The 26,027-nt window shown below is 41.4% G+C and overlaps 1 protein-coding gene across 1 annotated transcript; it reads left to right on the top strand.

Moving 5' to 3' along the window:
• The first annotated feature begins 1,932 nt into the window (after nucleotides 1–1,932).
• ptgir (prostaglandin I2 receptor) lies at nucleotides 1,933–26,027 on the top strand. Its single transcript, XM_018748857.2, has 3 exons — nucleotides 1,933–3,501; nucleotides 23,718–23,992; nucleotides 24,459–26,027. The coding sequence occupies exons 1-3, from the start codon at nucleotides 2,680–2,682 to the stop codon at nucleotides 24,469–24,471; spliced, it is 1,110 nt and encodes a 369-aa protein (XP_018604373.1). The 5' UTR covers nucleotides 1,933–2,679; the 3' UTR covers nucleotides 24,472–26,027.

The raw sequence follows: 26,027 nt of genomic DNA, 5'->3' as shown, positions 1-26,027 counted from the left end.
GCGGTTTTGGTTACCCGTGGTCAACCGCTGTCCGAAAATATTGAATGTAAATAAATACAAAATATATTTTGATGTAGGACAGTCTTTTCCCTGAGAAACAGTGTGAGATAAAGTGTGGGGAAAGACTCCACATGTAATTTCAGGTTTAAAATGGTTTATACAGAGCTGATTTTTCATTCAGGGGGTGTGGTGGCGCAGAGGGTTTGGCCAGGTCTTGCTCTCTGATGGGTCTGGGGTTCGAGTCCTGCTTTGGGTGCCTTGCAATGGACTGGTGTCCTGTCCTGGGTATGTCCCCTCCAGCTTTGCGCCCTGTATTACCTGCTTAGGCTCCGGTTCGCTGTGACCCTGCTTGGGACAAGCAGTTTCGGCCAGTGTGTGATTTTTCATTAGTGTTCCTTTTTAACGCATGACTGTTTAAAGTGCCACACAGAATAGGCTGTTTGGTTAGTGTACGGTCGGTGCCGTGAGAGCTACAGCAGCTACAGCGGTTTACTGCTAGAAGGTCCTGGTTTGCAGCATCCAACTCCCGCGCGGGCCCTGGCGGTAACGTGCTGCACCTCACCTTTGATCTGCTCTGTTTTGTTACGTAAGCTGCGTTTGCAGTGAGGCAAAAAAACAAATAGCGACAATGTAGTTTAGATACCTGTGCAGTGTGCAGTAAACATGAGGCTCGAGCGTGAGAAACACCACACCTTAATAACTGATTAGAACAAGACGGATTTCGCTCTTTAATTAATCATCAATAATATCACAGTATATACATATTCTAACATGTAATATTAGAAGCAATAATGCATAAGAATGACTGTTTTGAATATCTCTCAAGTATTAACCTCAGTTTTATATAAATGCTAACTTTTAAGACCCTTAAAAGCGAGAGGGCGGTAATACATGATGATTTCTGTCCTTCCCGTCCTGCGAGTGCGAGCAAAGTGAGGTAATAAAGCGGTTTCTCCGCGTTTTACACTCACTTTTCATTGTTTGGAGGTTAGTGAGGATTATGTGTGTCTCCTCCCTTCGAGCACTGAATCATTTCACATTTTGATATTGGAAAAACAGTTAAAAGGTTTAACGGCCTCATCAATAATTTACACCATACTGCGTCAGTCGCTGGCATTGGCGGCTTTGACGCAATTTCAGCAATTTTGGATTGTAATTTTAATTGGTTGTTTGTCATTTCATGAACTGTTTTATGTTGGAGAGGAGGAAAAATCTGAAGGCCGCCTCAGTACAAGTGCTTAATAATCACGCAGAGAAACCCCAGCAGCAACACTGCACGTTCGTTCTTTCGAAAGATTTGACTACAGCTCATCTTTCGAGGTTTTTTATAGCGTACCAACATGTTTCTACACACACACAAAATGAATGTATATTTAACAAAACATTCAGACCCCCGTTCGTTGTCGCGTGCAGTGTCTTACAGGTCTTGCGCAACGCGTCAGTATTCTCTCTACAGCGTCGACGAAGTTAATAATGCGGCACTAAAAATTTGGAAAAAAATTAATTGAACTAAACTGAACTGAACTGAAGTGAATGCAGAACGACTTCATGTTTTTCCGAAGACTTTTCAATGTAAAAAAATACGTCGGTAAATACTTTTTTTAAGAGGAGATCATCATGAATGATGATGGGAGCGCTATTCAGAACGTTAAAAAATGCGTTTTCGGTTGCAAAACGGTTAACGTGCGGGCGAGTTAGACAAGTTCTCTGGGTGTTTAGAATTCCACCCAGTTAAATTATTTTAAGTGGTAATTATCGTTGACATATACTTTATCTCTCTCACTCACTCACTCACTCACACTCTCTCTCTCTCTCTCTCTCTCTCTCTCGCGCGCGCGCGTACACACGCGGCCGCGTGCACAGGGACCGCCCGCGAGCTTTAACTGTGGATGTGTGAAAGTCAGGAAGACTTCTGTCACGCGGTCGACACTCTCACATCTGCGTCGGTACCGGGAAGGAGAAGATGGGACTGAGACATGGAAGGGACGGGGAGACACTCCTCACTTCACATCTACCAGCTCACCAACCTTGTTAATATTAACCGCCGTCTGGTCCGAATTTAACGCGAACGAGGCGGCACGAGCACCACTGCCGGGGACCGAAGAGAAACTTCCCTGGTTCACGAATGCGGGCTGGACGCGGCGCTTTCCGTAATTTGTCTCTCATTTGTCCGACTGAAATTTTGAAAGAGACGGCCGGGTCAGCGAAAGTACAGACGAGACGAGGGATTTCTTCCGAATTGGAGAGAGAGAGTGCTGAGGAAACTCGTACCGGCGAACACTGAATCATGAATACAGAAGAATACTCGAGAATATTATCGGTGAATTTTGCCTCAAGTTCTGTGGAGAGAGACTGAGTTTCGGGAGACAGCTCGGAGGGAACGCTGAGCCATCAGTGTGAGTCCTAGTACTTGGAAATTGCTCACGGTTCGACGCAGTGGGAAGAGCTGCTGTGTGAGGTGCGTTTCTCGTAGAACAGGCAGTTTTCCTCGTGACTCACTTGTGAACACTTGTGAAAGCAGCTGCCGTCCCCCTGTGTGCTTTCCGAAGCTGCGTGGACCAGGGGATCACTTGTTGCTGGTGGTAGGGGGAATCATCTGCTGGTGGTGGGTACATGAGACAAGTACATTGATTGATCAGTTCCTCAGCCTCCCCCCCTCCCACACTCCAACACAACACCATGTTGGGCAACATGACGTGTGAAAACGCCACGGTGATCGAGGCAGACGGCAGCCCAGTGGTCAGCACGTTGATGTTCGTGGCCGGTTTGGTGGGCAATGTCCTGGCACTGGCCATCCTGAGCCTGCATCAGCGCAAGCGGCGCGCCAAGACCTCCGTCTTCTGCATCCTGGTCACAGGGCTGGCTGTGACGGACCTGCTGGGCACCTGCTTCCTTAGCCCGATGGTGTTTGTGTGCTACGCCCAGCACGCCTCGCTGTTGGGCCTGACGGGTGGTCGAGGACTTTGTGGCTTCTTCGCCTTCATCATGACCTTTTTCATCCTGGCCTCCATGCTCATCCTATGCGCCATGGCCGTGGAGCGCTGCCTGGCCATCAGCCACCCTTACTTCTACTCCAAGCGTGTGCGAAGAAGCTTTGCCAAGGCGGTCGTGCCACTCATCTACCTCTTCACCTTTGCCTTCTGTTTGCTGCCTTTCCTTGGCTATGGGAAGCACAAGCAGTTTTGCCCGGGCACATGGTGCTTCATCAAGATGGATGCAGATGACGAGCTTGGGGACAAGCAGCATGTGCTGGCCTTCTCCCTGTCCTATGCCTCCCTGATGGCTCTGCTGATTGTTGTGGTCTTCCTTTGTAACGGTTCAGTGATTCTCAGCTTGTGCCACATGCATCGCAGTCAAATGTCCCGTCGAGGCTCTGTGGTGTCCACTGGGCGCAGGAAGAAAGTCACCTCCTGGTTTAAAGACGGAGAGGAGGAGGTCGACCACCTGGTGCTGCTGGCATCCATGACTGTCATCTTTGTCATCTGCTCGCTGCCTCTAACCGTGAGTACTTGTTCATTTCACATTCCTCACATAAGAAAATCTAATCTTTCTTCCTCCTCTCATGAGTGGCATGTTGCATGAGTAGTGCCTCAGAGCATTTGGACATGGGTTGGAATCCAGCTCAATCTGTGTGGAGTCTGCATGTTCTCCTGGTGTTCAAATGAGTTTTCTCCTACAGTACAAAGAAATTGACATTTTCAAAGTCAAAGTGGCTTTATTGTCATTTCAACCATATACAGCTGGTACAGTATACAGTTAAATGAAACAACGTTCCTCCAGGACCAGGGTGCTACGTGAAAAACAACACAAAGCTACCTACACAAACAAAAAATGACGAACACATTAAAAAACAGAAGCTATTACAATATCATAAATACTACAGATATAAACCTACTGTTAGCAGCAAAAAAATAAAGTTGGTCGGTACAGTAAGAACAGTGGAAAAAAATTGTAAAGGGAGTGGAATGGTGTTCAGTGGCATCTGGGTGTGCGTGCGTGTGCGTGTGTATATGGGTTGGTGTCAGTCTAGTCCCTGGGTAATGAGAAGTCTGATGGCTTTGGGGAAGAAACTATTACATAGTCTAATCGTGAGGGCTCGAAAGTTTTGGTACCTTTTGCCAGACGGCAGGAAAGAGAAAAGTTTGTGTGAGGGGTGCGTGGGGTCATCCACAATGTGGATGACTTTGGGGATACAGCGTGTGATGTAAATATCTGTGATGGGAGGAGAGAGACCCCGATGATCTTCTCAGCTGTCCTCACTATCCGCTGCAGGGTCTTGCAATCCAAAACGGTGCAGCTTCCAAACCACGCAGTGATGTAGTTGCTCAGGATGCTCTCGATAGTCCCTCTGTAGAATATGGTGAGGATGGAGGTGGGAAATGGGCTTTCCTTAACCTTCACAGAATGTAGAGATGCTGCTGGGCTTTCTTGGCTGTGGAGCTATTGTTGAGGGACCAGGTGAGGTTCTCCACCAGGTGAACACCTAGAAATTTGGTGCTCTTGTCGATCTCCATGGAGGAGCTGTCGATGTTCAGCGGACAGTGGTTGCTCCATGCTCTCCTGAAGTCAACAACCATCTCCTTTGTCCACATTCAGGGACCAGTTGTTGGCTCTGCACCAGTCAGTTAGCTGCTGCACCTCCTTTCTGTATGACGGCTCGTCGTTCATGCTGATCAGACCCACCACGGTCGTGTCATCGGTGAACTTGATGATGTGGTTCAAGCTGCGTATTGCTGTACAGTTGTGAGTCAGCAGAGTGAACAGCAGTGGACTGAGCACACAGCCCTGGGGGCCCCAGTGCTCAGTGTGGTGGTGTTGGAGATGCTGCTCCTGATCCAGACTGACTGAGGTCTCCCAGTCAGGAAGTCTAGGATCCAGTTGCAGAGGGAGATATTTAGGCCCAGCAGGCTCAGCTTTCCAATCAGGTGCTGAGGAATGATTGTATTGAATGCTGAACTGAAGCCTATGAACAGCATTCGAACGTACGTGTCCTTTATGTCCAGGTGGAGGGTGGTGGCGATGGTGTCGTCTATTGCGCGCTTGGGACAATACGCAAACTGCAGGGGGTCCAGTGAGGGGGGGCAGCAGGGTCTTAATGTGCCTCATGACGAGCCTCTCAAAGCACTTCATGATGATGGATGGGAGTGCGATGGGACGGTAGTCATTGAGACGGGAAACAGGAGGCTTCTTTGGCAGGCGGACGATGATGGTGGCCTTGAGGCACGTTGGACCGGTGGCTCAGGGAGATGTCGAAGATATCAGTGAGAACATTTGCCAGCAGGTCTGCACATCTTCTGGGCACTCTGCCAGGAGTGTTATCTGGTCCAGCAGCCTTCCGTGGGTTGACTATGCGTAGAGTTTTCCTCACATCAGCTGTCGTAAGACAGCATCTGGTCATTGAGAGGAGGAGCGGTCTTCCTCGCCGCCACATCACTGTGCATCTAGAAGGGAAGCATCACTGTCACAGGCAGGTGGTGATGTCTTGTGGTTGGTGATGGCAGGTTTCCATTTTAGGTGAACTGCGAACTTTAAACAGCCCTTTGCATGTGTGTGTGCGTACGTGTGTGTGAGTGTGTAGGCAAGCGAGTATGTTACATTTACCTGCGTTACAAAATATTCGATTATTATACAGTTTAGAGTAGTGTATTTAGCATTGGAAGGCGCCTTGGATAAAGGTGCCAGCTTTGTCTGATCGTTAATAAGTACTATGCAGTATGTAACAATGGAAAAAAGTGCGAAATGAAGAAATAAAACGTCAAAAGTTTCATAAGATGCTAAAAAATGTACCCACAAAGTAGATGGATTTGAACCAGAGACCAGACTGCAAGGTGAAGGCTCTAAACACTACACTACCATGTCACCCACTATCCTTAACCCCTTCTCCAAGTGAGCATCACGGTGGTCTGGATCCTGTCCTTGAAGCACAGGATGCTAGGCTCAGGGTACACCCTGAACAAATATACCAGCACATTGCTGTACACTATCACCTGTGCTGTTCTCTACAAAAAAAGGGTGGTGCTTTGTTTTTAAATCTTTAAATACACCAAGGCAGTCACTGAAAACTCTCACACACACACACATTGGCTAAAGCCGCTTGTCCCGAGCAGGGTCGCGGGGAGCCAGAGCCTAACCCGGCAACACAGGGTGCAAGACTGGAGGGGGAGGGGACACACCCAGGACAGGATGCCAGTCCGTCACAAGGCACTCCAAGCTGGACTCAAACCCCAGACCTGCCAGAGAGCTGGACCCAGCTAAGCCCACTGCACCCCCTCACTGAAAATTTTGTATGCTATTTATGTATTTTATTTGTTCCACCATCACAAGCACCATTACACAGCTGCTGAATAACTGAATTGCTCATCTTCAGATAAGGACTTTAATCAATGAGCCAGCTTCCTATCTGTGATTCCTGACATCCATTACGTGTTTTCCGAGTTTTATCTAAAAACCCTGCACTCCGTGTAAATTTCAATATATTTCTCTGCTACCACAATGACGCACCTGCTTTTTCTTTGGGGTTCCATTTGTAATTTAACAAAAACACCTCAAGCTTTTAGAGAGGGCTGGTTAAGAAACTGGGATGGACTAATCTTTTCCAAAAACACCCTGGGGGTATTTACGCTAAACACGGCACTTCAAGTTTTTCTTAAATTACAAGATACGTCATGTAGATCGATGGGGAAGTCATCAGACTGGAGCATTTGTTGTTTTTCCAGATCTTATCTGGGTGCTACCTGAATGGAACGTGTTAAACTTGACAGTCCTGGGGAATTGGACAACTAACAGATCCCAGCTAAAAGCCACCTAGTAGGAGATGTTGCCTGGTGTAGGGTGTGGGATCACTGTAAATTAGACTGTTATTTTGATGCATTCCTTACTGTCAGTGCACTTGGAAAAACAAACACACTTCTCCAACATACAGACTGCTATGAGGTATAGTGTTTTTTAACGCTGTTGTTATATGTTACCTAAGAGCTAATAAGGACCACAGTGTTTGTTGTTTAATGTATTTAAATAGTGGGTTGCGCAGATGACATTTTGTAAAGAGATAGATGCTGAAGTATCTAAAGTATTTTTGAGAACTACTCAATTGAGGATTTGAACCATATGTTGCCATTTATCCCATAAATAATGCAGGCTGTAATTAAGGGTTTACCAGCCAACACAGCAGCATCTGAGCTACCTCATGCAAGTTAGTCACGCAGGGTTGCAGAGTTGCCTTCTGCCCTTTCATAACCTTTCTTTTCCAGTCAAGAGTTTCCAATCCCCTCACCCTTCTCCATCCTCCCTATAAACAGTGGCAGTCTTGGCACTCCAGAACCTGCTGCGTTTATAACAGTTCTTAGTGATAAACCATGGATATGCTCAGAATACACACAGATAAGAAACAGGTGGGGTCTTGAGTGAGATAACCTTGTTCTTTACTACATACCACCTCCTTGTTCATGTTCATAATAAATTAAATGACCGCACACTCGTGTAACAGAATCCTGAGTTGTACAATGCAAGACCAAATAAAGGACTTATTTGACAATCTATTTTTAGAGATGGTGGGTTTCCATTTACACCATGTAGCCTGTGCTGGACTGTGTTTGAAATGTACTGGGGTTTAGGCCACTAGATCATTACAAGTGGGCAGCTAGTGAGTTCATTTTAGGTTGTGCAGTTTCCTGTTTCAAAGTCTTGCCCATGTAGTGTACACCCCAGTCCAGAATGTGAGACGTGCTTCTGTGCTTGTATCTTAACTGTTGAAATATTTATGTTAAAGTGTCTCTTTATCGTGCTTCCTTTTTTCCTTTTTCATGTTACAACTTTCCTTTGAATATTGAGCAATTTCTACTGAGTAAGATTTTGAATATAACCTTTGCTCAGTTTGGTCTGTGTGGAGTATTTATGTTTTACATCTCGTAGAATAGTTTGAGCAATCCTAATATTGTAGGGCCACTGCATATATGGGCTGTTGTCTGTCTTCTTCATTTTGCATTTACATTAACCAGACCATGATGGGTTTATGGTCTTTTTGTACTCTCAATGTGCTTCTGTATATCGTATAGCTCATTGGGAACAATGACAACCTTTCACTAGCAAACAAAATGATAATTAGAAAAATAACTTGCTCTTTTTTGATTGTCACCTCCATAATTTTTCACTGTTGTTAGGGCGGTAAAGAGACGTTTTCTTTGAAAAACATATTCTTTGTTCGCTTTCTTCATTTTCGCTGTTTCAAGCATGTTAAATAGAAAAATCTCGTGTTAACTTGTTACCTTCTAAGTCACACATTCTTTGCAAACAAAATGAAAGTGTACATTTCTTGTAGTTTTGGCAATGCCTTTGTCGAAATGTATAATTTTCAAAGATGCTTGAATGTATTATGCACTAATGGTAATGTGTCAAAGCGCAGCATCTGCAATTTTCTGTGAATTTTAGATAATAAAGATAAGAAAAGGGTGAGGCAGCGGACAGGGTGGTACACAGTGGTTGCAAAGATTTGTCTTGTTATGGGAGGCCTATTTGCTTGCTTGTGTGCAACCACCAAGCTTTAAGTGCAAGGCTCAACACACATGGTCGTCATCGATCCACAACAGTCAATTGCCTTGTTGCCATAGTTTCCGTAAAGCCATTTCCTCCAACAGCAACGCAACTGCATAGACCTGCTCTGTGAGACAAGAAGATCACGTTCACTCACTTTTTCCACTGTGCTGTGCTTGCTGGATGAACATCTCAATAACTAACATCATGTTCCTTTATTGGCCATGAACGGATGAAAACCTTCTCTGGTAATTGCAGAGATAGCCATTGGCTGCCTGCCTTCAGCCTGTCCAGGGGTATAAAGAAGCAGCCTGGATGTCCGGCATAAGGAATCAATGCAGAAATTGATTGTGGAGGAAAATAGCTGCATTAGTAACAATAGTTCTCAGAAAGCACCTGCAACCAGGACTGAATGGTTTTTAGAACAAGTAGGCAGAGCGGAGGAGAAATCTGCAGTAACAGTCAATTAATTGATTAACACAGTCCTTACAGGTCAGCTTTCTCTTTTGAGTGCTCCAGACAGAAGAAATTTGGACCTCCCTTATTTTTTTGTTGAGAGAGTAATAGGTATTACCCATGTGGCAGGTTCTTGAAATGAAAGAAACTTCTCACTAAGTGAATCCATTTATATCAAGTAAGGATGTAATTACTAATGTTCCTTTCATACAAGGCAGCAGTTTCTCAAACCCCAGCCTAAATTGTGTTACAGAGTGCTTTGCTTAATTGTACTAAAATGTTATTTCTGGTTATAATTATTGAATAATGGAAAATTGTGAACCAGTCATAGCAGACTGCCTCTGCAGGGTATAGTTTGTAAGTGACAGGCACCTTCCACAGATTTTTCAAGGGGACAGTTATGGTAAGGGGGTACTGATGATCATCCACACTGTTTTATGGTATATATGAATTCTCTATATTTAATATACAATTTCATATTCTATATTTCATATACAATTTAGTACAAAACAAGAAAAATACAATAAAACAGAAAGAATGTGACTGGGAGACAGAAGGTTGTACAGCAGATAAATATAGATTTTTCAAAATGTTTGGTTCTAATCACAGAACAGGAATTGCTTAAATGCTTAAGTAAGGCACACAAATATCTTTAGTTGAATAAATATATGAATTGTAAAACTGAAAGAATATGCCATAATAATTAAAAATATACTGTGTAAAAGCAGTTAAAGTAAACTTCTGTCCAAGGTTAACGTGGGATTAAGGGAGCTCATCCATCTGTGAACATAATAAAACTGAAGAATCATTCTATGTGATTTTGCAGCCAACTGTCACAGAATATGTAAAGGGTAAACTAGAGTGTAAACGAATAAGGAGGACCTCTTCCTGTAAAGCCTAAATGAAAACTCTATAAGGTTGGATAGTGATAGTAAGGAACAACTCAGAACTTGGGCTGAGCAAACCAAGGCGGTCAAGTCCTTCATGCAGATGCCTCTAACAAATATTACTGGCTAATAAGCCAGATACACACCCCTAAAGTTCATCTGAGGTGAATCATTAATCCAGTACAGCTGTGGATTCCAGGTGTTGTTTATCCAAATTTCCATCTATATCTTAAAGTTGACATTTGAGCATCTGTTTCTGAGTGCACAGTAGGTCCTGGGATACCATTACCTGCACAGTGGTTACTAATCCATATGCCAACACATTTACTGGTTTATGTTTAATCATGAAAAATTTAAGGGTCATTTTCATTTGAAACCATATTTTAGCACACAAGAAATTCAGTTTCCTTTATATAAAATCACTGCTTTACCAAATCCCTTAACCTTCAAGCAACATGCCACAGCCAAACCCAAGTTTTTTTTTGTTTCTCCTTTTCTCTGGATAGACATCTTGCCATCCAATCAAATGATGAACTGTAAAACAGTTTAACTACTTTTTCACCTGGTTTTTGTTTATGATTCATGTAGCAAATTATTATTCATTATTAAATATTTATTATTATTAAATAATTATCACATACCAAAGAAATGCCACATACATGCAAACCACACGCATTCACACAATGTGTTGTTTTTTCTGTTGTAAATTCATATATGTGGTTTTTGTAAGTGAAAGACCTGCAGCATTTTCTGTGTAACAAAACACTCAGATGAAAATTAACATAAATCAGAATAATTCTGCCATGGGTTTTGGATCTAAAACTTGAAAGTGTTTGTTATACCTGGAAAATCTGGTCATTCATACTGGAATTCAAAAAATAATTATCCCACAAACCTAAAATATTAAACTGCGTCATTTAACATATCTTCTATGGTAAAACCCGTTGTGAAGTGTTCGCCAAAAAATAACATAGTATGGCAGACACTGGAGGACGAACTGTTTATGGAATTCCTCATAGATCATCGTATGCTTTACTGAGATTGCACTTGGCTGATTTCTGTGAAGAAACAGCTTTTTCTTCTTTACCAGACAGTTAACATTAAGCTTTTAAGATTATGAATTCCATTTGTGTTCTCTTTCACTGACTTAAAATTTACTTTAAATTCTGTGCTTTTCTACATTTTTTTTATGAAGAGCTCTGGATGTGCTTATCTGCTTATTAGCTTCTTTATTGCTGTACAGAAATTACAATAAATTTTTTGAGCCACAACACAGTATTAATGCCAATCTGATGCTTGAACTCATGGCACAACATGTACAGAATAACCATCAGTATGCCCTGCTCAGAAACTTCTCCTTTTAGTCAGTATTGAGCCTGGATTCTGTTTCACCGTGTGTCTCAACATTTTTCCATTTCCATAAACATTCATACATCACAAATGTCTTGTCTATTACTGAAAATATTGGTTGGTTCTGTATATACTGCTGTGGGGAATACATGACTTGATTGAACAAGTAGTAGTTCATTTACAGATGGACAGGTTTATTGATTTATAGGGCCATACAAGAATTTTGATGCTGTGAGTCAGGTCACGGCACTGTGGATTCAAGGAAGGACTTCTGAATTCTAAACTGAAAACAAGCTTGAACTAAAAGATTAACTGAACTTTTGAAGGCTTAGCTGACATGAGTTATTTGTCTTTAGTTTTTCATCCTGTGTTTTTTGTCCAAGATCAGTGTTTGCTTTAAGCTCACAATATGTCTCTGTGATATTATCAGGCAATGAATTGGTCAAGTTCCAAAATAAACCTAAAACATGTTTCAGAATTGCTATGATTGAGGGTGATTTGCACGAGTTGCTCAAATATAGATTCACACAAAAAATGTACATAAATTTAAATGCTCACACAGATACCTTAGCATTCACCATAGTCAAGTTCAGACACTCTGGCTCACCAGTATTTGCATTCAGTGGAGCCTGTCATTATTATGCTTTTTACTTTTTTGGGAGAAGACTGTTTTGAAGATAGCTGGGTCATTCTAGTGTTTTTTTGTGTGAATGTTTTGGGAAAATAAAATTAAGTATTAATTACTTACAGTGGACCACACTCACACCCACGTGTCTTTAAACATACACCATTACCATTTGTTATGTAAATATTATAGTTCTTAACACTTTCATTTCAGATTATGCAGAATGTGCTGTTTACATGTCATGCTGTTTACATGTTGACTAGTGCACACCTGTGGTTTCTGATGTACCAAGTCGGACATTGCTGTAAAAGCCTTCAGAAAGACATACAACTAGAATTTCTAAAACTGTATAAACAGTTGAAATGAAAACAATGGTTAAGCAATGAACTAATAATTTATGTGAAAATATTGAAATAGCAGTGTGTTCCATACACTTTATTGGAAAAATAAAGCATAAAAATGTATTTGCAGTTAATCTATAAAAAAGTATGAACTGTAAACTTTATGTTTAAAGCATAGATCAGGTTGGATTCGTCTGGATATTTTAGTTCTGGAGTTTATTTGATAAGGTGACACAGTGACCGGTAAAGAAAGCAGGCAAACACACGTGCACATCAGTTGGGCATTTTGGTTTGTACATTGTTTATCTACCCTATTCTTCCAGAGCACTCAGTTTTCCATTTACACCACAGGGCTTTCTAACATATGCCTGTGCTCCTTCTCTTTGTTTGTCAGATACATAACTTTCACACACCATAGTGGCAGGATCCTGATTCGGGTAGGCACATGCTATAGCCATGGGGGCTTGTTGCTTTCTGCCTAGCACAGGACACAGGTGATATGACAGCTTCTTGGTCAGACGTAAACTCCCACTTTGTCTATCGCCATCGCCACCCCCACATGGACTCCTCCCGCCCCTCTCCGTCCTATTGTTCATTACTGAGACTCAAAAACTATACACACTTAACAGGGTAATAAATCACACCTTTTAAAAATGCTTCTTGTGTGTTGTAATGCTGGATGGAGAGTAATGCTGTGACTCAAATTTCCAGTATTGCCCCTGTCTTGATACCATCTGCAGAATTGTGGGGAGTCAGCGAAGATGAAGGGAGTCTGAAACACCGACATGGAAACTCATAAAAAGGTATTAATCACCGCATAGCACTGAGCAACATAACCCCTTTTCAGCAAGTATCAACAGTTTCACAGGAGACAGTACCCAAAGAATCTGCCCAGAATACATTGCCTGGCTCTGCCACTAGCAGAAAGTATGCAGCCAGAATAAGGGGAAAAAGTCCTGGTCTTCAAGGTCTTCCTGGATTGAGGATATTTCTATTTAGGATTATTTTGAAACTTTCCAATTTAATAAAGCCACAGCCACCTTGTGCCACTCAACATAATACAGGTGATAATAGACAAGAAGGAGAGTGAAAGTATAGTTACTGTTGAAGTATAACTTGTTGTTAAGTTGCTAGCCACTCAGAATGTTAACATATTCCCTTTAAGGGTGTGTCTGTGGGAACAATGAAAGGTTTGTGAACAGAACTGGACAAATGTTTGCCTTTGCCTCCTTCTCTTCCAACCTGCTTCCTCTCCAGACCTCAGGGGCTACCTGTTCCTGCCTTCGGGGCAGTCTTTTCATGTCTACATTAGCCCATGCAGACCTCCTCAGCCATCAGTTTGACACATACATCAATAACATGCCTTGACATTATGCTCTATCATATTCCATCAGTCTATGATGCTGACAATAATCTTAGAGCAACTGGTGGGCTTGCTGTAGCCACGCTGCCTCTATCTAGTTCTCTAAAGAGCTCTCTGAGATGTGAATATGCTGTGGAGCATCTCCCACTTCTGTCTGATGTGGGCAGCAGTGGAGTGGATGTTTCTGGCTTTACCGGAACATGGTACCATCTTCCCACTACATTCTCAACAAGAAGTGTGGCAAGAAGGAACCAAACAAGGAAAGAGGTTGGAGTGGAAAAAGGCAGAGCGCTCCCGAGAAGAGGTGCATTCTGGCGGGGCAGAGAGTAAACTGACACGACACACGCCCACCCCTCTGCCAAAATCTGAAGTGTTTACCCATGGATATACACATGAGTCAGGAAGGCCTTTGCGAACTTCGCACCTGCTGCTCAGTCTCGCTTTATGTAAGCCACACATTCCTTATAGTGATCTGACCTGCCAGAGTGTTGCACAAACCTTGATTTCAATGCTAGATTTAAGACTCGCTTGATCATTTTTGATGTTCCCATGCAGCTCCCTTTAATTCGTGTGCCAGAGTACACAAAGCGGCCAGTGATGACTCACAGTCTTAACAACAGTATTAACATCCTATTATCTTGTAACAGAACCTCAGACAAAACAATGGAATAATTCCAGTAAAGTCAAATTAAAGTAGTTTGCCTTTAATCAGAAAGATTAATTACAACAATTTTTTTAAACAAAACTTCAAGCAATTAACAAGCTCCCCACCAGAACTTGGCATGAATATAATCAACAGATGTAGAGTATGATCTGTGAATAGTTAAAAGCATATATATCAAACTTTGTAGCGACATGTAGCAGAGCAAAATCCGAATAAACGTGTGACAGGATGTTCCACAGTTAATACCAAGACAAAAAAGTACTGTCAGACAAAGCAGATAAAGAACAGTTTCGTTTTCATTCTTGCAGTCTATCCTGTTTAGCCTGATAGGATGCCTTGAGAGTTTGGCTCATGCACTGTGCTTGTAGTATGAAAGTTATGGTGTGGTGACAATACTGATGTGCATTGCTCAGTTTATGGAGAAATATTCAAAAGTACCTGCTGGCTATATCTTAATTGTTTTGCACAAGCACCTGGATGGATTGTGCTTTGTGTTCCATGTCACATTGTAGAATCAACGCATTCATCCACAATGAATTGTGCCATTTCTGATGTTCATACTGAACATACCTCAGCTTTGAATCTGTGGATCAAGTGCATCTGAATATCAGAAGCTCAGTTTCTTTCATGGTCCCATCTGGAGTTGCTCTCTCAAAATTTTAATATTATTTTGTGTGTGGCTACATTACCTGCAGTGTTGGCAATGGATTCAGAGAAGCATAGGGTCCTCCTAGATGGATGATGTGCTGTACGCTTTACATAAATCTATAAATCTAACATCTGACAAGGTGTCTGCCGCATATCTGTTGCAGATGTTAGCCCACAAGGTTGATGATGCACCCTGCAAATAACTGTGGAACCTTTACTCCCCTAGCCGTAGAACAGTCCCAGCTGGCTACACCAAATATTCCTTACGTTTGCTTTCTCTTAAAATTGTTTCTTTTTAAAATTTTGCTTTATACTGTTTTAAATGAATTCTGGCAAACTCCCATTTATTTGTTGTAATTTTTTTATCTTCACAATCTATTTCTGAAGCCATATTTTCTCTCCACTATGGACACTTTAAACAGTGGTTTTTATCCAACCATCTGCACTTGACACGTGGCATTCAAAGCATCTGTTTTTGTGCACCTCTTTAACACTGCCAAAACAGACTTTGAAAAGCCACACATCAGATCCACTTTGACACTGGCGTATTTAAACAGACGTTGCCGGTGAAAAACATAACAGCTTTTCGACTTTCAGTTATAAAGCAGCATCAAGATTTTTGTGTCTAAGTTGTCCCTTTAAATTGTGATGTACATGCCAGCACTTGCCCAACTGTCGTGCTCATACCTTTCTGTCTAGTTTTATACAAGCACAGGCACACAGAGTGGGGAAGTACATTGTGCACTGGTGAGAACTTTGGCTTACTCAATGTTGAGAGCACAGAAATGTACCTATGCCTACTCTCTCTTCTACAGAGGTTTTGGTTAGTAAGCTGAAAAATATCTGTTTATTTATTCAAACAAATATGTTTAACATAACCTGAGATCCTCTGGTGTTGTAGTGCTGCTGACTTCAGCAGTCTTTAGCCAGGTGACATGGGTGAGGTCAGTTGGATCTCCTGTCCAAATGATTAAGTCTAATTTGGTTAATTGGCTTTGATAACATCTAGTCAATGGATCTATGAAGCTAGAAGGTTTATTTTGTAAAAGTTGAATTTTCTGTAATGTGCTATTATGACTGGAGTAATTTAAGCTTTTCTGCAATGTATAACTGCAGATTTTGCTTGTTTTCTGGAGGTAATCTAAGGTGAACTGTCTAAGGCTTTCTTCCCTTCTTCATACCTAATTTCCTCTCACTCAACACAGAAGCCATTCTCCTCTGGGGCAAATATGATCTCTGGTCCATGAAAGGGCTGGAGAGATGGATGATGCAAACTGCAGAAGGAAATTTCAACAGGAATAACTAATGACTCTATACCACACTCAGCTTTATTTTCTTAATTCTTATTTTAAATAACAAGATAGGTTCAGTTCATTTATTCTGTGTGGCTGTTACCTATTCTAACAAATATTTCCCTATTTTTCATTTGATACTTTTGATCTGAGAATGTAAACCTTAGATAGGCAGTTATTTTAAATACAGTAATTGCTTTAATGATTTTACTGATGTGAATTTTGTGTGGAATAGTTATGACTACTTCCAGTAGACTCAGTAGATTAGTAATAACATTGCCCCACACTTTTCCACTCATCCACTGGCACAAAGAAATATTTGTCATCTTCTGAGCTCTCATCACAGTCACAGGTCCTAAATACATTACTGACAAAACTGATTGAGTTCTAACTGATTTATTTAGAAAAAACAGAAATAGTTATCACATAGTACTGTTTGTTTAACCAAACTCTTGCCAGCTGGGATCACAAAAGAGGAACTTCTTTTACCCTTCATCAAAGTCAGTTTTACAAGTTTCCTTAATAAGCATAACAGCTTTATGCATGGAAAAGCAAGAGAATTGCAACATTCAGCTGTTTAGATCAGTTTATGTGAAAGAACCTTCAAGCAACTAAATTAAATTTAGTTAATTCTTAATTTGTTTGACTACATTTGAAAACGCAAGCAAACGTGAGAAAGAGGAATATTTCTCAGAAAAGTACTGCAATTCTGTAATTCTTGGCAATAAACATTGGTTATAAATTTTTAAAAAGTAGTCACACAGTAACTGCATAAAACATGAACTTCCCCTTCTGGAGATCAGGAGATAATTAACATTGGGTGGTCAAGTATTGCAACAGCTCTTTTAGCTTCTTCAGTTCTCTGTTAAACCATTGAAGAAAAGCTTCCCTTAAGGTGTGTCTTTTTGAGCTATCAAACAAATAATCTCTTGGCATGCATCATAGTCTGCACCAAGGATTTAAGGTAGTGGAGACAGTCCAGAAAGTGAAAGTGGGAAAAAAGTGAGTAATGGAGAAGTTCTGCCTTTAAAAAAAAAAAACTCATATGTGAGAAGGAAATGTGCTGGATAGGTGTGATATCCTGTATATCTTTGTCACCCATAGAATGGGCTCAAAATGATGGGTAGATCTATGTTAGTGTCTAAATTTCTAGCTTGATTTAATTATCTGGATCATGTTTTTCTTCCACTGAAAGATGTGAATCGGCATTAGGCAACATCTGTTTGTGTGAAGCCTCATCGAGGCGGCCACTTTGAATCGACAAAGAATCCATTTCCCTTTATAAATCTGGTTACTGAACAGCCAGCTGTAACAACATCTGATAAATGATGCCGGAACAATGAAACAATGGCATTTTTAATGGCCATGTACTTCATCTGGGAAGAGTTATGATAATTGTCTTACAGATGAAGTTGAGATACGATGGGTATGGTCTGAACCCAACAGTGCCTTTCACTGTTTTTGAGGCCTTCATCTTTGGTTACTGCCCACCATCTTACCAGCCTACAGTGTGATTGGGTGCCGTCGCTGAATATTTTACCAGAGCGTTTAGATTTATTTCAAGTAGCATCAGCCCACTTCATTTCTAGGGCTTTGCATTTCCTTTTAGAAATTTGGATCTGAACGTTATTTGCATAGGACTGATTATATCACAAAACAACAACATGAATTCCCTTAGCTAGGTTGAATAAACATGCACGTTTATGTAAAATAATTTTTAAGAATGGAAAAGCCGATATGCACCTATCTGTGTAATGCATACTGGTTCATATGGCGAGATGTGACAAATCAGCTGTACTCATGAATCATGTGTCTGCATGCATTCTTCTGTTTATGTAATGCACTTCTTGTATTGTTCTCTGACATGTATGCCACTTTGGAGAAAAGCATCTGCAAAATGGATAGATGTGAAGGTAAATGTAGCTACAACTGAAATTAACTGCAGGTGACGGGTCATGTCCTCAGGCTTCCTCAAAAGATCTAATAAACTATAAATGAACGGTGGACATCCAGCTGCAGGCTTCAGGGGATGAATGCTGCAGATTTGAAGGAAGTATTTTATCAGTCTCCAACCATAAGCCACAAAGCTGAACAATCTGTCTGCAGTGATGACTCAAGCTTCAAGAGCATTGACTATGGTATGGTCTAGCAGCCTTCAGCATCTCCCCCAGAGTGCTGAGCAATCATGACTCAATACCACCTTCTAAACTGAGCTTTCACCTCTGTGGAAACCTTTAGATCAGGTAAATTGTGGCAAGTCAGTGAGGGCAGTGGGGGTATAGGCAGTTTCACCCATGTGCATGTCTGTGTTAAACCTTCCACTACACTCAGCTGTTTCAATGGTGCATTTTGATCTGTGCTACTGAACAGAATTGACTCTCTGACAGCCCACTGAAAGCTTCTAGCCACACTCATTTGCTTATGTTGTACAAGCCAGAGGAACATACATAAGGATATGAGAAAATGAAACTCTTAGAGAGGAAGAGGGGAAAAAAGTGAAATGGAAAAAAGTTGAGAAACCAGTGTGTGCAGACACACAGAAAAGTAAAAGATGCCTCATTTCAGCAAAGACATTTGAGAGGAGGGGACAAACTGATGGGGTGGTTAAATGTCAGTTTCATACTGACGCTTTCAGGAAGTCTGTTTCCTCCCATTGGCTCAGTCATGTCTGCCAAAGTAATCGCAAGGTTCGCCCACGTTTCACTGTCTCATGTTATGTGGCCCACATAAATTAAACATGTTTCCAGTTGAGGTTTTTTTCTTGACTTTTATACAAAACTAAGAAATTACTCACCTGGAATGATGGTTGGTACTGGCCTACTCACTGTCTCAGTTTATGCCACTCATGCTCTGTTTAGGTGGGGGGGCTGTGGAGGATTGCAGTCACTGCATCCTGATTCTTAACCTCCAAACAGACTTGGTGGCTTGGACCACTCAGAGATGAAACATGATCTGGCAAGGGGGGAGCGGGTTGTTCCTGGATGACACTGGGTGCATGCAGTAATGGACTTTTGTAAGCCTCTATTACAGCCCCGGCTTCCTGGGGCCAAACACATCACTATCATCAAATGGGTATTTATCTCTCAGGACTGTGAGTGCACAGAAGATATCCTTGGTATCTTTAATGTCTTTGGATCACTGCTTTCATCTTTCAGTCTTGCTTTATGTATTTTTGTACATCAACCAGGTCTCTCCATATTCTGTCATTTCACAATGGTTATTATATGTGCAATGGATGGATTAGTGTATCTGACAGGTATTTCTGGCTGTGGACTCACCAACCCCTGGTATTCTGCAGAACCAGCAGCTCAACTGAAGGAGTGCTACCACCAAGGAGTTTAAAGTGCAAAGCTAAACACAAATCTATCAATCAATAAATATTTGTGCCAGGCAGCAGTTGGGAGTTCTTTCTAGAAGACCATATGTGGTTCGGTGCAGTTTAGGAAAAAATGCTCTTGCCACATGTTGCTCTTGCCACATGGATGTCTTTACCAGGAGTTTGTTTTGACGACGTGGAATGAGGAGACAGGAGCTGTTTGTCTAACAAATCTCACGAGGCCTCCCAACAAGGGACACGGGAGAGCTTTACTCCAAAATCTCAGGTTCAGGCGTCAGTGGTATGATCTGTTTGAAGAAGATTCCCAGAACAATGAAGTGACCACTATGCAAGTGTGTGATGCGTTTTGGACACAGGAAATGCGGTGACCAATGGAGACAAGATCCGTGATGTCAACCTGAGGTACTCTGCTGCAGAATAATCTGGCAAAAAGGTGTTTGTTAATACATCTGAAACAAAACTGCTTTTGAGTGGTACAGTGCTAACTCAAATACAAGCAAGTAAGAGTGATTAAGGATGTGAACCTGTAAATGAAAGTTTGACAGGTCAAGTGTTGGAGGTGTTATATCGTTGAGGGATGTACTTAAGCATGAACTGGCTTCTGCAAGATCTCTAGCTATCGAAATGAGTAAAAATGTTTCAGAAAGACATAAAAGTTCAGCTGAAGTTTGCGTAAAGAGATTGTTTTTAAAAATTCAGAAGATGTGCACTGAGGTTCATGAGTTGACTCAACAGGCTGCAGATTCATCAAAGTTGCTCATCATTTCCTCAACTTCAACTGGTTTCCTAAATTATATTCAGTGTTTTGTGGGTTTGCAGCACATAAAGAAAATTCCAAGAAGACGTGTTTACGCTGCACCACTAAACACAAAATTAGCAAAATATTTTGGGGATTTTCTCAGTGTCTAATCCTGCAAGACAACCACATTTAAACTCTGATTAATAAAAGTTCTCAAAAACACTTTACATGTGTTAGTTCAGCTTAACTCCATAAAAACAGAAATGGTATCAAAGCAAAATCTTGAAAATCTGACTGTGTGATCTCAGATCCACTTTCTATATTTATTGCTTTTATTTGGCTTTTGGGACCAATCACAGACAAAACGTGGTCAATAAGAACTACATTTTTTCCTCATGAGATAAAAAGATATCAGACCAAATTTCCCTCTGGGAATAAGTACCTAAAGCAACCTGCTGATCAAACTGTCATTTTGTGTCATTTTAATTAGTCCCACTTCGTCCGTGCATTTCACATGTTGCATTCTTTATTTTATGGCATTTATTGTGGAACACAGCCTGATAAGGTGCGAGACCGGTGCACTTGTTTGCGTCAAAAGGTGAGGCAGCTACCACACAGAATTTTTATTGCCTCTCTCTAAAGGACATAAGCCACCCAATTCCCAAACTGCCGTCCAGAAAGCAGACCGATTGGTGGGTGCTAACAATGGAGATATTTTATGCCTCACTGCCAGTTTACACAATATCATTTTTCAAAGCTTCGTAACTGAACCACGTACTTTTATAGTATCCATTCCTAAGTGTTTTGTGAATTTATTGGCATTTTTATATATGGGTCATGATTGATACTGATATTTGCCTTCTGATGTATGGTCATGTGACAGATCTAATTGCACACTTCCTGTTGGCCATTTCATGTTTTCTGCTCATTAAAGATTGAAAAGAAAATGATAGTGATGTTTAAAATAGTCAGTTTGATTGTTACCAATGTAACCTGCATCTAGAGTGCTACAACCTTGTGGGGTGAAAAAACTTAATTTTGAATTTTAATATAATAATGCTATGGCATTAGCTTTAAAGGGTTAGCAACAGTTGTTGCAGGATTGTTTTGCTCAGCATGCCATTCTTGAACTACAATATGTTAAAAAATTAACTTGAGATGTTTCCCAGTGCAACAAATTAGGGGTTAGTTAGTCTTACCATGAAACCAAAATACAATAAGGAGAACTCTTGGTCTTTGCCAAAAAAGGGGGCGTAAACATGTCCCACTGGTGTATTTTGTAACATTGGAATTGCACTTGGTTAAATCTTAATCAATACATACATCCATTAGTCAGCACATTCAGCAAAATGTTGATCTCAAAAATATGATTTTTGCATTATAGTCGGCATGTCAAACATCCCTGAGTTTCTGGAGAGATGCTGGATTTCATTCAGAGTTCTAGTCTAAATACATTCTTTAGCACACGTTAAAATATCTACAGTCTTCACAATCCACTTCACTGTTTGACAAAGTGTCAATGTAAAAATGATGGAGAACATTAAACAATTATTGAGGTTGGATAAAAAAGCCTGCAGACTCATCAGGGACAGATTCTGAAAGAACTTTTAAATACATAATCAGTACTTGTTTCTAATGCATTTGTCATAATAAGATAGATCCACATTTAAAACCAAAGTCAAATGTATACTTAATAAAAAAAAAAAAAAAAAAAAAAAAATTAATAGAATACAAAGTTTTTTTTTTTTTTTTTAAGAAAAAAAAGGCTTTTATGTTTGTCAGCACTCCATGTCTGTACAACTAAGGGTTTCTATATAGATCAGAGTTTAGGAAAAGGAAGTACCAAAATAAACTGGCCACTGACTTTATTTCCAAATCAGACTCACAATCCTGGGGTTTACATTTATTCACTTAGCAGACACTTTTCTCCAAAGCAACTTCCAATGAACTCTATGTAGTGTTATGAGCCCACACACCTTATTCACCAATTGACTTACACTGATAGATACACTACTTACACTGGGTCACTCATCCATACATCAGTGGAACACACTCTCTCGGCTACTCACACACTATGGGGGAACCTGAACAGCTATCTTTGGACTGTGGGAGGAAACCGGAGAATCCAGAGGAAACCCCCCAGACACAGGGAGAACATGCAAACTCCACACAGACAGAGCGGGAACTGAACCCACGTCCTCTCGCAACACCCAGGTGTTGCAAGACAGCAGCGCTACTCACTGTGCCACCATGCAGAGTATACAGACTACTCTCAGGGCTGCTGTGGATTGCATGACATGACACTTCTGGGTACAGTGCCAATTACTCATCTTAATGTTCGTGTTAATCCAAAGATTCTTCTTTCCATTCAACAATGGAGCCCAGGGCACTAAAAAGCAAATTTCAGAGAAAAAAGGCAGCCTTCATATGGTGGCTCTGTCCATCTGGGTAAGTGCCCATATTTAGCTTTCTTAGGCTACATCTAACCCATTGCTTTTACTGTATCGGTGTTTGGTTCATGTCATAGCAATGCATAAACATTTACAAGGGCAGCAATAACATTCCACCAGCAGAGATATGTCGTTAAAGAACCATTTAGATAAATGTAAAAAATGAATTTTCTCCATACAACCTGTCAGAAGATTCATCTTGCACCAGCTATTTTAAAGTGTTTGCACAGTGATCGTGGCCAACCTGTATTTAGGTAACATAAGGTGTTCAAGCAGTTTTTTCAAGCTACTCTGCGAGACAATACACAACATTTCATTGCTTTCTATCAAGAAAGTTGACTGCTCTTTATCAGGTACTTCTATTCTAAGTGAAATTTTATCCTGAATGTAAAAATTATGCTTGGGGCCTCTCTTGGAAATTTAACCAGAAAACTTCAGATGGAATTTGATGGGTTTGCAATTTTTAATTTTCTGTGTACTGAACAAAAAAATTCTGATTAATCAAGGACATTTCATACCATGATGTTTGTTGAAACAAATCTGTGTACACTGTGTATAACCTGTATATCAGCAAGACACAATATAAGTGTATAGCAGAGAGCAAGTGTTGAAGTAATGTTTTGCTGGGTGGTGTGGGTTCACACAGTGGAGGGGTTCTTTTCTCAGTTCCTCAAATGCTTCGTTCCTCATTTCTTCCTGTTGTGAGCTAATTCATCCAAATACAAATTTTGCTAGAAAGAAATTAGATATGAAGTTGTCATCTGAACAGACAACCTGACATTTTGGACAATCAGCCATCATTAGTGCAATTTTCAAAAAAGGCTTGACAATTAGTCTCTGTCTGCACCATTTTGACTTAACAGAATTGCATATTTCAAGCCTAACAATTTTGAGCTAGACTCTCACTATTGTGACCTTATGTCTGGACACAGTCCCACCGTCAGGGATCTTGGAGTTAATCACTCCTTTTTCTTCTCCAATCTATCGCCTCTGTGTCCTCTCGCTGACTTCACTGACATCCATCACTCTCTTGCAGATCTGTGGCTTCATCAGCGCCGTCTCGCCAAGCGGGGACGACCAGCAGAGTCTGACGGCCTTCCGTTTCTCAGCCTTCAACCCCATTGTGGACCCCTGGGTCTTCATCATCTGCCGCAAAGCCGTATTCCAGCACTTGCGCTCAATTTTTCGTTGCCGCTTCCCTGGGGGGGCACTGAAGAACACGGCACGCTCCACTCTCAGCTACCCACCTCAGAATGGGTCACTCCAGTGCCCCTCCACTTCGCAGCTGCAGAACTTCCCCCGCCTACCCATGTGAGTGCACTAAGGGTGACAGAATATACCTGGAGACACACAATGGAGAGGTGATCCGACTTCAAAAGCTATAGAGGAGAGCTGGAATCACAGACTGCTGCTGTTAGCCAAGAAAACAACATGAGAACACCCAGCTAGGATCTTGCCAGGCGATGATGGCGCGTGCTGTTGGGGAAGGGATGGAAGGCTCATGGGACTAACCTGGGGACCATGAGAAATAGAGCCAGAACTCCAAATACATAATGTTGCTGGCAGGTACTACTTAGCCTTGCCAATATGAAACAGTACCTAGATCATATAGTGGTACATAAGAGCTAATGACAGACTTAAAAATTACTTTTACTGCTTCTAATTTCAAACTCTTCAGCCTTTTGTGCTGCAGGATGCTTGTTGAAACAGGAGAGGCAATGTGCCTCACTTAGCAGTTGCTCCACCTGCATTTCAGTGTGCTTCATTTTTGTCACAGGTGCAGTCTCTGAACCAGTATGAAACCCAGTGTCCATGGACAGAATGTGCCCATGAGATCCTGAGCTCTGAATGTAGACACCTGGGCCACTTCATCTCTTTTTCACATGTGGAATAAACCGCCTTATCTTCTCCCAAACAATTAACACTGTGCTGGGTGTCAGTTGTAAAGTGATCTCAAACTCTGCTAAACTGACAGACAGCCCCACGCTCAGTTTCCAGTGGAGACAGAGGAGCATCAGACAAATCACAAGCTCATTCTCTCTGCTCCCTGTGCAGCAGCACAGTAACCACACATCACATTAGTACATTGTTCCCACAATGACCGTACACTTTGTGCATGACAGAGAGATAGAAACCAAGTATATGTGAAGCAGGTACATCTCCAGATAATGAGCCACTTAACTTTAAAGAGTATCTTTGCTCATGCAAATGACACTAGGGTACTTTGTGATTAGGAAACTGGACACGAAGAAACTGGTGTTTCAAGTCTCAGCTGTGTAGCTATTTGCTGTAGCCTTGCAAAGTGCCTAATTGAAAGTGTTTCAGTAAATATCCATCTGTAAAGTATAGAGCTGTTATTGTCATTTTCATTTCAACATTTAGCTGATGGTTTTATTCATGATGACTTCTGTTCAACATGTTCTGATGAGAGAAAAGCAACAGGATTTTTAGAGGAATGAGACCAAAACAATTTACAAGTATCACATTGAGCTGAGAAAATCCTGGACATTTCGTAATGCATAATACACTTACAATGCATATACAATTCAGTGCTCTACTGAGACTACCCTGGATAAAACCGAACACTAATCAAAACAGTACACAATAAACAGACAGCAGAGAAGCACAGAACGTGCCAGTCAAAGCCATTTCTGCACTTGCTTCCCCTTGCTGATCTTGTTCCCATCCCCATGCCAATGCTTATTGTCAGACCACAAGGAAACAGAAGGAACGGGATCTTTGACCTTTCACCTTTGATGCGACATCACCCAGGAAACAGCCACTGTGGAACTGGAAACGGCTCCAAGTATAATGCAGTAGCACAGCATCTTTAGTGTTTTTTTTCTTGATTGCTTTGTAGTTTGATGAGACAGGAAAAACTTTGATGGCGATTCCCACGGCCACTTGCATTCCAGGCAGTATCCCCCCAGGGCCATTCCTGACACTTGTCAGTTTTTCAACTAGGAAACATCACCACCACACCATTTCTACTACAATTTCTCACAAGGATGGAGAGCAGAGCAGGAGACCTTTAAGTAGGTAATTCTGGCCCTGGTGCACAAGAGTTTGGTACCACGAGAATAGGGTGTAAACTGACATGTGCGAGCTGTCTGGAACATTTCACACATTTGGTGACCGTGATAAGAACCACGGAAATGATTCAGTTCCAGAAGTTTCTCTGGAAGGATTGTGACATCTGTAATAATGATGACAAATGAGACTCAAATGCTCACCTTTTGAAATCCTTGCACCGATTGCAACGAAAAGATCACTCCCAACAAACTCTCAGCATAGTACTCATAACTTTAGTTTACTTGTTATGGTCAGAGGAGGGAAAAAAAAAAAA

Source organism: Scleropages formosus, chromosome 10, assembly GCF_900964775.1.
Source record: "Scleropages formosus chromosome 10, fSclFor1.1, whole genome shotgun sequence".
In the NCBI taxonomy this organism is placed as follows: domain Eukaryota; kingdom Metazoa; phylum Chordata; class Actinopteri; order Osteoglossiformes; family Osteoglossidae; genus Scleropages; species Scleropages formosus.
Note: the sequence above shows the minus strand (reverse complement) of the source record. Positions and strands in the feature narration are given on the sequence as shown.